At 40.4% G+C, this 12,436-nt stretch overlaps 1 protein-coding gene across 1 annotated transcript; it reads left to right on the forward strand.

Moving 5' to 3' along the window:
• Positions 1-2,656: 2,656 nt before the first annotated feature.
• On the forward strand, positions 2,657-11,915 carry LOC114478526 (transcriptional repressor scratch 1-like). Its single transcript, XM_028471639.1, has 2 exons — positions 2,657-3,297; positions 7,656-11,915. The coding sequence occupies exons 1-2, from the start codon at positions 3,189-3,191 to the stop codon at positions 8,381-8,383; spliced, it is 837 nt and encodes a 278-aa protein (XP_028327440.1). The 5' UTR covers positions 2,657-3,188; the 3' UTR covers positions 8,384-11,915.
• The last annotated feature ends 521 nt before the right edge of the window (positions 11,916-12,436 follow it).

Here is a 12,436-nt window from a genome sequence, read left to right on the forward strand (position 1 = left end):
TTTGGACAAACTGGAGTTTTTGGATGTTCCTGCCAGGGATCCCGATGAGGAGAGCGTTACAGTAGTCCAACCTGGAGGAGACAAACGCATGGACGAGCCTCTCTGCAGCCGAAAGGGAGAGGAAAGGACGGAGTTTTGAGATGTTACGGAGGTGAAAAAAAGAGGTTTTGCATATGTGGGTGACATGGTTGTCGAAGGAGAGGTGGGGGTCAAACTTCACCCCAAGGTTGGTAATGGAGGGAGAGAGGGGAATGCTGTGGCCAAAAATTGAAACTGAGGCGATGGGGGAGGTACGGAGTTGTTGAGGAGTACCAGTTTGGATGGCTTCTGTTTTTGAGCCATTCAGCTGCAAGAAGTTTTGTCTCATCCATGCGTTTATCTCCTCCAGGCAGGAGCTGAGACGAGTGAGGGTGGCAGAGGGGGACCCAGAGGGGGAGACCTTGAGGTAGAGTTGTGTGTCGTCAGCGTAGCAGTGGAAGTTAATTCCGTGCCTGCCGACGACACACCCGAGGGGAAGCATGTAAATAGTGAAGAGGGTGGGGCCGAGCACGGAGCCCTGGGGGACCCCACAGGTGACAGTGTGGGGGCGGGATTTAGCATTCCCCAGGACCACGTACTCGGTCCTGTCAGTGAGATAGGAACGGAACCAGTGAAGGATGGTGTCAGAGAGGCCAATGTGCTGGAGACGGTGGAGAAGGATGTTGTGGTCGATGGTGTCGAAGGCAGCAGAGAGGTCGAGAAGAATGAGGAACTGAGTGATTTCACTGAATTCTCAGGAACATTCGGCACAGAGAGACGTTCCGCGGGCCCGGCCGTAGTTCATCAGAACTTGTTTTTTAAATTAATACATAAATGTGCACATATTTTGTTTATTTCTAAAACATTAAACACATTTTAAGGTATATACATTTTTCCTACCAGTACCCTCTAAACAGAGTCACACCTGTTTATAAAATACTTTAATTGCCACTAACACAGCTCCTATACAACGCTCCCTGATCTGACCACTTTAGTTTTCATTCACTCTGTATCACTCTGTGATATCCCAGTATACACACACAACGGTCAAGAAAATATGCACATCCAATTCCGTAAAGGAACAGGGCTCTCACAGTGCAGAAAAAAGATGGCTTTTAAAACCAGAATGTTTGTAGACAGAACATCAAATGAATGTAAATGGAGAATATTGTTTTACGGGTGCATGCGGGTGGAGGGTTGGAAGAGAGTAACAGGTAACTAAAGTGCAAACAACTCACACTGTCCCTTGAAACAATGGGCACACCTGCTTAGATGTGTTATATATAGATATATACATTAAAAAATAAATGTCTAACTATTTCAGCAGTTTGACCAAAAGTAGCTGTTGGGCCATCCTTTGCTTCCCATACTGTATCTTAGCCATACCCATCCATTACCGTGTAGTGCATTTCTCTCTTTTTTTTGGGCTACTTTTATTTGTAAATATGTTCTCATTTGGTGTAATATGGTTTTTTGACATACTGCACACAGTCTGAGTACCAATGGGGTTAAAGGCATGCATGTAAACAGATTATGTAAACTGTAAAACAATAGTTCCCCTGATAACACAAAAAAACATGTTGTTGACAAGACTAGTCATTCTGAATCTCATAAACACTAAATTAATGACAAACCTGTACTTTTGAGTTAATCCAAACTCATTTGTAAATTTTTATGCTGAAGGAGTTGTACATTTATATCCACATTTCCCCAACATTTGCTGTAGCTGAACATGTTTTTTCTCATTGATGTGTATAAATGAATGAAATGACAGACCCCGGAAATGCATTTTCCATCTAATTTTGTTTTGTGAAAGTATAACGGGCTCATTGCGTGCAGAGTTAAAGTGTCTGACAGACCTAAAATTATGATTTTTTATTTCTGTTGGTGTTACATAATATTGCACTTAAAAGTTGTCTGTGAACCTAGAGTGACCCTAAAGCAGATCTGAGTCTACCTTCATCTTAACCCAGTAGTCACCATAAAACACTCCATTTGGCCAACACCCATTCGCCTTCAGGCCCACATTAATGATAATTACTAAGCTCTCAGCATGCTAGTTAATATTCCTCCATAAAATTTGTGTCATCGCAGGAAAAAAGGCAGAAAAAGGAAAATATGCTGAGCAGGAGGAGGATGGTTGGAGGGCAAAAACCAAGTATGTGGACTCTCCAAAAAGTCATCCACAATGGGACGGTGTTTAAAATTCATGTTACACGCTGCGATAGCAGAATCCTATCGATGAGCGCTTAAAGAAAGAAAAACACACACATAACAATACTTTCCATTCTTATCTCTCTAAAACACACACACACACACACACACACACACACACACACACGCGTGAAAAAAAATGAAGTGAAAGGGGGAAAAGAGGGAAAGGAGGTGGAAGGGGAATGAAAGACAGAGAGAGAAAGAGAAAGGGGGGGGGGGGTGATAACAGCTTCAATAAATCATCCGGGCCAGTCGCCGCTCCTCGGGGATGTGGGATGGATTAAATTAAGCACTCCCTCTACCCGTGTGTCTATCCATCCCCCATCCTCTCTCTCCCCCTCTCTCTCTCTCTCTCTCTCCCTCTCTCTCTCTGCTGTATAAATGCCATCAGCTGATCGAGAGACGGCACACTTTCGGGAACACCTCGCAGACAGTGAGGGACGAGGGGAAGAGAGAGAAGACACACAGGGAGGATACGGAGATACCAGAGTGTCTCATCGTGGCTTTTACCAACCCATCCCGAGAATTAAGGACTATTTTTCTGACCAAATATTAAAAGGAAAAAGGTGTTTGATCTTTTTTTTTTTAAAAAGCTTGAGATCATTCCTCCTTTTCCTCCTCGTCTTGTCTTCACATCCCTCATCCTCTTCTCCTCATCTTCAGCGAGGTGTCCTTTAGGCACCTTCGCGCTCCCTCGGACGGAGCTGTCCGGTGCTGAAGTTGTTCATCCTGGGACTATACATACACCGCACTGCTGAACACGGAGCAGTGTCTACTCTGTGCATCAACTTCTCTTTTTGGGATTCAACCACACATACGTCGTGTGTGTGTGTGTGTGTTTGTTTGTTTGTGTGTGTGTGTGTGTTACGGGGCGAGTCTCCACGCTGGCCGTCGGCTGTGCGTCGCTGTGTTTGTGAGCGTGTGTGTGTGTGTGTGTGTGTGTGAGTGTCAGCATCATGCCAAGGTCTTTCCTGGTGAAAAAGGTGAAACTAGATGATTTCGGGGCGGATCTGGAGAACGCCTACCGGCACCGGGCAGACCTGAGCCTGAGGCTGCATGACAAAGGTAGGTGGGATTGGAGAGCACTAACAGGTGTCACACAGACTGATCAATCCTAGGAGGAGGCGGGGTGACATGCTGGGACCCTGTTTCTCATGCATTCAACTCATAGGCTGATTTACTTGTTGTGATCTAACAAAATCTCCCATTAAGTGATCATAAAACACACATTTTGTCAATGTGTATTAATAATATATGTCAAGCTCCTTTTAGTCCAGGGGCCAAAAATGGACCGGTTTGACCTCAAGTGGGCCGTAGATTTTAGAGGGGGAAAAAAATACAACTTTCATATTATTGTGTTCTAGTTTCTTAATATCATTTCAATTCACTTCAAAAATTCTAGTTTTGTTACCCATTATTTTGTAATTTAGAAGAATTTTGTGACATTGTTTGTGAGAAATTGCAATGCAAATGACTGCATTCATGTGATAAAAACAAAGGAAAAATGCAAACCCCTAAAATATTGTGGACTTGGTGAGATTGAGATATCTGGACAACTGGATTATTTGGTCATTTACACAATAATTCATGTTTTTTGTCATTTTTACTTTCTCCTGCGGGCTGAAATGGATGCTGTAAAGGGCCAGATTTGGCCCCCGGGCCTTGAGTTTGACACAGGGGGCTTATTAGTGAATAACATGTAACAGAGTAATATCATACTCATTATAGATGAACATGATATTATAGAAGAACAGCTCCAATTAGCCAATTCATTTAAACCCAAAGTGCAAGATGTTTGTTCACCGGTGGATGATAGAATGGACGCTGGACGTCAGTCAGTCATAAAACTGACGCACTCTGCTCATTGCCTGTTACCTCAGATTTGTCTCACAAAGAAATAAATCAGGCTGAGGTGTTGAAAGAATCACAAAGGTCAGTGTGAAATTCAGCTTAATCACTCCCACGTGTCCTGCCTTAGGGCCTGAAGCTGACAGGACTTCTTTTTACCAATCCCAATGCGAGTTATTAATGTCTTGCAGCTTTTTCCTGGTTTGAACAATATAGATCTGATGCTCCTGATGTCTGACATGCTGGCAAACTTGTCTCTGAGTTCCTTTTGCCTTAAAGGTTGTGACACTTCATTATTTGGTTATCTGTAGAGCTAATTAGTATTCTAATGATAAGGTCATCTACCACATGCAGCTATAACAAACAGCTGTTAAGTCATTTATAATAGAATGACACTTTTAAGGTCTCTGATAATGTGTTTTATTTTGATTGTACATCAGAGGAGTCCCACTATAGTCTGATCATCTGTCATTGTGCACCAGTTTCCAGGTGCGCTTCTGCATTTTTGCAGTGCTGGCAAAAAAAAAAGAAAAAAAAAAGCATGGGTGTAAATATACAATATATCACATTACATCTTTTATTGTACAACCACAGGAGCAGCCACAGCTGCATTATTTCCTGCAGATAAAATGAAGCAAGGATCTGACCCTTGAGGTTATTTGGCTTTACAATTACAGGTAGACTGTTGCATGAAATCCTACATGAAAGGCATTCACATCTTGTATACGTGAGTGAGATGAATCAATATTAATAACGTACTTTGATATTACCTTCTTTGTTCATCTTAGTTTGACGCAGCCATTGTATTATTGCATTTAAACAACCATATTTTTTAAGGTCTAGCTGCAATGAACATACTTGGCTGCTACTCAACATGCAAAAGGATGCTTCCTTTATTTTCAAAGAAAAAAAAATTCCATCCATAAAAGTATTTTTAGGTTCATTCCTATTGCATCACTTCCTGTTTAACTGTTAGGATTCTCACCAACAACATGTGATTCTCTGCACGTAAACCAGGGCTGTCAGAGGTGTATTTATAATGTGGAGGTTAATGAGTCCTGCCTGCTATATGAGGCAATCTGCCACCTCAGCAGCACCTTTCCGGCCACCTTTTGTCTGCAGCCCTGACGTGTGACATGGGACAGGCTCAGCTTGCCACGTATAGGAACAACTTTCTGCATGAACAACCTGGCTTTGGGAATAATTTATATCCCCACTTGTGTTTCGTGCGTGCAGTGTGAGCGCACCGCGGATTCTGAGATGTAAAGTGGCTGTTATCATATGTAGGCAGATTTGTGTGTCACATGGAGCTTGTTGCATCTCATCATGTTCGCCACAGAGAGCAGTGGGAAATTACAGGCAAGAAAGTCAAGGAGCGTGCAGGCCTCTTGAGAGAGACTTTCCTGTTGCATAAAAAAAAGATGTAGCCTATTCAGACCAATCCTCTGAGCCTAAGGACATTACATTTTGTGATAAACAAACACCTGCATTATGAACAGTGAGACCCCCCCAACAAAAAAAAAGCCACAACTGCAAGTAAAATATTGCTATTTTCCAGTTGTGGATGAATTTTTTGAATTACTTTATTGCCCAAAATCAAATCAAATAAACTCCATTATTGTTGATCAAATTTGCTTCGATCCCCCAAATTGTAATACCAAGCAGCATATTTTGTGCTAATGTTAAGACACACAACAACAAAGTGTAATAAAATACTTTGTGTGTGTGAGTTTCACTTCCAAATCCTGAGTCTATGATTATTTTTTATGGAGAAAAAAGTATAATGTAAAGAAAGGGGATGAAAGTGACACCCATGCATTTGTTTAAAACAAATATGTACAAAAGAAAACAGGGGATCAGTAGTTTTTTCAAAGTAAAAGCTTAAAAGTGACTTTCAAAAATGATAAATGTGGTTTTACATAAAAAGCTGTCAATGTATTGCTTATTGCATTCTGTTGTTAGAGTTATTATTATTTACTGTCACAATGACATGTATTAAAAACAGTTCTCAGTCAAGTTGGATGTGCACAAGGTCAAACGGACATAAAGAGTTGAGTCTAATGAGTCCCTATATGGAAGGAACAATAAATAAAACCATCACTAAGATCTAATTTTTCTTTTTTGTTTTGCAATAATTTTCAGCTTCAATCAGGTTCGTCAGAAGCAACACTAACCAGTAAAATGTGTTTATAACTTAAACTACAAATGCTCACAGCAGAATGTAATGCACACTGACCCACCAACATGTAGATAAACCATTTACCCTGATTTGTCCCAAAGCTTGTACTTCTCCATTAACGTCCTGAACACTGACGAAAAAAGGCTCAAATGTCAGACTTCACTGCACTGACTCTAAGCGTATATACAGCGAGCGTGCACGCGGCCACTGTGGCATCGACCTGCACTGCACCGCATTCCTCTACGGTGCTGATGCTCATTTTCACACGCTAAATCAGCTTTCTCAAGTTCAGGGTCAGCCAGCTCCCATTTATCTTCTACAGGAGAAGTGTTTTAACTGCAGTCTCAGAGGGCTGAGAGGAACATATATTGTTGAATTATCTTAGGTAGGAGTGTAGAGACAGACGCTGCTCCATTTAATCTGCCACACCCAGATTTAACATTCACTTCAAATTTGATCAGATGATCAGCATCTCCTTTAGCATCGACTAAAGGAGATGCTGGGTTACTGTAGAGGAATTGACTCCCACGTGTTGCCGTATGTGAGGGGAAAGAAGGCAGGACATCTTTGCTGCAGTATTCTGGAGGAAGTTGGCTGATGAATAGCGTCTACTCTTTCAATAATCTGTCAAGGAGTAACCTAATAAAGAGTTCCCAACAACATATATTAAGTGAGGAAGCATAAACCCAAAACACTAATAAGCAGATTATTTTATTAATATTGTGTAGCTACTGCATATTAACACAGACGATGCTGTGTTTTGATGTCTAACACCTTCATATATCCTCTTTTCTATTTGTTTACCTATAGCTCTTACAGGAGCCTTATGCTTTATCTACTTTGTTGCCATCTGGAGTTTTATTCTCCTTTAGGTTTTAACAACACACTCAATACATGCCCACATCTCACTTGCCTCCCACTTAGTGGACCACTAAACGATGTTTCTACAGAAACAGTACAGTAACATGTTAGAGACACGCCACTGGTTGAGTGAACTAGATGGCTGGAATATTCATGTGGACAAATTGCCTCAGTGTTTGTAATATATATAAATCCAAAGGCACTGGAGTGGCCTCGCAGTAGCAGGGAAAGTCTTCATACAGCTGTCGGAGGCGGAAGGAAAATTACAATAAGATGCTGTTTGCTTCAGTAATTATGCAGCTTTCAAAGTGTACTTATTCTGAGAGTGCGCTTTCTGATTGAAACACTGCAGCACTGTCTATGTCTGCATCTGTTGGCAAAGATAAGCTCTGTCCTAAATTGCAAAGGCAACACTGACAAAACCAAACTTTTTGTGTTTCCAACTACTTTTCCCTTGCAAATCAGATACTGTATGTGACGATGCGAAAAAATGTCTGGTTATAAGAGCTGCTGTTTTGTTTTTGTTTTTCCTCAGCTGGCTACATCAGTGACTACATCGGCCCCGTGGTTTATAATGGTGAGAGTGACAGCGGCATCAAGGTGCCCTCACCCGACCCATTGTACGATGGCATCCACAGTGATTACGGTGCTCCAGACTCTGAGTCTCCCGATAGTCCCGGCTCAGAAATCACAGATGGCTACATCAACGGTGACGCAGCAGTAAGCGAGGGTTACACGGTCGATGCCTTCTTCATCACAGACGGCCGCTCGAGGAGAAAAGCACTCGGCAGTCCCAGGAATATCCAGAGGCACACCTGCAACGAGTGCGGCAAAACCTACGCCACGTCTTCCAACCTGAGCCGGCACAAACAGACACATCGGTCGCTGGACAGCAAGCTGGCAAAGAAATGTCCAACCTGCGGGAAGGTGTACGTGTCCATGCCCGCCATGGCCATGCACCTGCTCACACACGACCTCAAGCACAAGTGCGACGTGTGCGGGAAGTCGTTTAGTCGACCTTGGCTTTTACAGGGCCACATGCGGTCCCACACAGGGGAGAAGCCGTTTGGTTGCGCCCACTGCGGGAAGGCCTTTGCAGACCGCTCCAACCTACGTGCTCACATGCAAACGCACTCAGCCTTCAAACACTTCAAGTGTAAACGCTGCGACAAGACCTTCGCGCTCAAGAGTTACCTGAACAAGCACTACGAGTCGGCCTGCTTCAAAGGGCCCTACTCCCCTCTTACCCCCCTGGATGACTGACCCCCCTGCATTGATTAAACTGCAGACATGACTTATCATTATCCTTTAAAACCAAACTGCAGACACAAACGATATATATTTTTGGTCAAGAACACGACCTTGCTTTCTCCCCCAGGCACCTTCTCACTCCCTCCTGTCCCCTTTTTTTGAGACAATGAATATGACGATAGCACAATTTTTCTCCTTGAGATTTGCCCACTTAAGGATCTAAGTGATCGACGCATGCACTTCTATGAAAACTCTTCACCTCTTCCACCTCTATCTGTTTAGGATAGAGACAATAATACTAATATGGCTTCCTCCTAGCTTCTAGATACAGTTTAATAATGTATGTTTGGAGAAAAAGGTGATGAAGATGATGATACTGAAGACATTAGCAAATCTAGAGCTTCTAGTTCCCGCTGTAAACAAACTTTTTAATTGAAAATATATATTTTTCTTTTCTTTGGGGGTGGGGGGGCGTATAATTACTTGTAATAATATTGAAGATGGTAATAATGCTCTGCTGCACCAAGTGACCATATTCTCTTCACGACTGAGGTAAAAAAAAAAACATTACTGTTTTTTATGTTATCGTTAGATAATGTTATTTATTTATTTGTTTGTTTATTTATTATCTATTTATTTATTCAAAATTTGAAACTGTATTTTCTATTAATGACTTGACAACCGAGTGATGCTATATATTTTTTGCACTTTATTTTCTCGTTGGGTATTTGCCAACTTTTTTTTGTATCACTACAGGCCAAAGCATATGTCACTTTTTTGAGTAATATTTTTTCCTAACATTGTTTACCTTCTTTTGTATTAACGTTTTTGCATGCAGAAAAAAAGAAAAAGAAACGAAAACTACTAATACTGAAACCTATGCCAACATCATAAAAAGCTTATGATTTAGATTTTTTTTCAATCTTTTTTTGCCAAAATACTTTAGGTAGAAGGTGAGGGCAATGTTTTTTCTCTTGGAGCCTCATTAGGTCTCGTTACAAGCAATAATCACCTAATGCATGGTATTTTAGGAAGAAGTTACGAAGTATTACCTACTACTGTATAGCAGTTTAAAATTCAGGTATGTTTTACTTCACTTATAGTCATAAACTGATAAAATACTGATATTAAAGACATCAGGGAACATGCCAATGTAGTGATAGACTAACAAAAAGAAAGTCCAGTCTTTCTTCTCTTGTTATGCACTGCCTGTCTCTTAGTGAGTAGAGCTAATGTAGGACGTAGATTAGAGAGGCTGGGATCAGCTGCTTGCTGGGAGTATAGGGCCTATTGTAGAATCATTGCTGACAGATCTGCACTGGGTTAAATCTGGCAATAAATCAGCCAGTTGACACTAACCAGAAGAGGGCTTACAGCCTTTTAAGCCAATTGGATCATTGACTGTTCATCGAAACGTAGTAGCTTATCCAGACTAATGAGATGTTAAAGTGGTACTTAATGTGTGGAGTTAACATTTTTTTTGCATTCCTCCATCACACAACCAAATAATGTTACAAATACCAAAACCCATAACTACACCATAAGACACCCAACTTGTTTTTCCACCAATGAGATTTTTTCTTATTTCTTTTCTGATTTTTTTTACACAAGTATAAAACCTGAAAATGATCAAATGCATAATAGTGATTTAGCATCTAACGGTTCACCTTTGGAGGAAAAAACAAAAACAAAGCAAAGTTGGACGCATTGTTGAAGTTGCACCAAGGTTAATTTTGAACTGCAATCCATTATTCAGCAAACATCCCAGTGCACTTCCCAACCATAAAGCATGCATTCTTAAACCACAGAAGAAGCATGCACTTTAGCTCAATGGTCTGACTACAGTTTAACTGTTACAGTCCCACACTGTAGATTAATAAATAAAACCCAGTGCGGATTATTTAGCCGTAGGCCTCATCCAGCCCTACCAGGCCAACCATAGGCAAACTCAATGAGTGATACATTTACAAACAAGCTAACTCCAATCACCCGACTGCACACATTGTTTAACCTTTAATCTTGGTGATCTATACTAGTTTTGCTGAACCCAGGTCTCTGCAGCTCAGAAACGTTTTGAACTGATTTATGGAGCTTCCCAGGAGACAGACTCACGACACCCAGTATTGCATGACGATGAAAGGTTTGGTTTTTTTGTTCAACTATGAAGTTCTCATTGTAACCTGTAGATGGATAATTATTTGGGTGCCCAAGCGTTTGGGTGCAAGTTTGCAAATGCAAGCCCTCAGTGCCTGCCCTTGAGACATTTTATGAGTCGACAAAACTCTGCATCAAACATACTTGTTTTTGTAATTAAAAAGAAACAATGTTTAAGATTCAGATGTGAATCTCTGACAAAAAATGAGTTTTCATCACTGTAGTGCTATCTGAAGAGCAAAGCACGAGATTACTAAAATTAGACAAAGGCGTTGACTGATATCCTGCACACAGGGACAAATGGGCGGCATAGCAAAGCGAGCTCATTACTTGATGCAATCTACATCTTGGAGAGAAATCTGCCTAAAAAATGTTTGTGGTTTGTGATAAGCCTTTTGCTGCAGGTACAAATTTAAGTTTTCTTACAAACAAATTTAATGAAGTAATCTGTCTTTGTTGTAAGAAAGGAAATCAGCCAAATGCAGAAACCATCTTTGGTATATGAACAAGATTTGAGCTTTAGTTATTATGATTATGAATTCAAAGCAGTGCAATGTGGAGATTTTTTTATCAGAAAATCCAACACTTCACATGACAGCAAGCACACATACAAAGTATTATACCAAAAAATGCAGCTTTTTCCCAGTTTAATAAAATAAGTACAGCATAAATAGAAAACAGAAACACATAAGCATAAATCATTTAAATAAATATACCAATATTTTCAACCGAACTTGATGTATACTTATACCAATCATTTATATGAGTCAAAACTAATTACTGTATCTCTGGATGTGATGCCACCAATTGTTCATGTATTCATATGTTGGTTTGATACGATGCAGGAAGGTACAGTAAAATAAGATACAAGTACAGTAGATAGTATCATCACTTTGGCTGCAAGTTGCACTGCAGTCTGAATGTCCTCATGGTATTTAACAGAATCTTCCTTTAAATGTGAGTCTGTTGGTCGTTGTCTGTTCACTGGGTGAGCTCCAGACTTTTTTTTTTTAAAAGCACTTCCATTCTAGCCATCTCCACCCTCAAGAAAGTAGCACAATGAAACTAGAATTCAGGTAGAGAAGAATTTAAAAAAAAAACCTTGTACTAGCTTGACCTCTCTTCTTTTTTTTTGTATTTCCCAGGTACAAAATAATAACAACCTAAATAATCATATATTGCAAGAGGGTTTATGAAGAATCCTTGAGGTTGAGACATTTGTACTGCTGTGTTGCGATATTGAACATCCTTATTTCAGGAGGTTTGCATCTCTATTGCAGAGGGAGAGTTGTATTTTTTTTTTTGTTTTTGAGCCAGTATTCAGACAATGTAAGCACAATGAACACAAAGCATTTTGTGGAACTTCATAATAAAGAATATTCTTAACCAAGATCATCTGTTTGCCTTCATATTGTCCTGAGACACTCTCATAAATACTGTCAATATATCATCCTTCCTTTGACCTCTTGATATGATGCATTTTTTTTTTCAAATGGCCTTTAAGCCAGTCCATGACCATGTGCTGAGTTTATCCTATAAGTAGGTGTGAGGGTGCTGAGTTCATCTGCATGAAATTAGCCTAAGTTAAGCACAGCATTTACTTTGTAATAGCTTAGTCAACACAGTGTGTTTGAAGAGAGACTGAGAAAACATTAGTGCACAGTTTGCTTGTTAGCAGTTTTTAAAATGAAGTGCTTTAATGATCGTTTGAAAGTGAGCGTTACACAGTTGTAAAGTCGGGTATGATTTCTTTCTCAGTGCTTTGACTATAAACAAATTAATCCACTGTTTAAAAGCAGGTCGTCGATTTAGATTTACAACATTATCATTAATTCACTCCAAATTTCCACATGCATCGTTCACTTCTACTGGATAATTCTAATTCTGGACTTCTACGAAAACACTTTCTTC

The sequence above is a fragment of the Gouania willdenowi genome, chromosome 16 (assembly GCF_900634775.1).
Source record: "Gouania willdenowi chromosome 16, fGouWil2.1, whole genome shotgun sequence".
Lineage (NCBI taxonomy): Eukaryota > Metazoa > Chordata > Actinopteri > Blenniiformes > Gobiesocidae > Gouania > Gouania willdenowi.

What these genes read in the sequence shown, in the direction of transcription:
- LOC114478526 (XM_028471639.1), top strand. Translation starts at nt 3,189, where the DNA reads ATGCCAAGGTCTTTCCTGGTGAAAAAGGTGAAACTAGATGATTTCGGG. An exon ending in CCTGAGGCTGCATGACAAAG is followed by an intron (nt 3,298 to 7,655) that starts GTAGGTGGGATT and finishes GTTTTTCCTCAG; the next exon opens with CTGGCTACATCAGTGACTAC.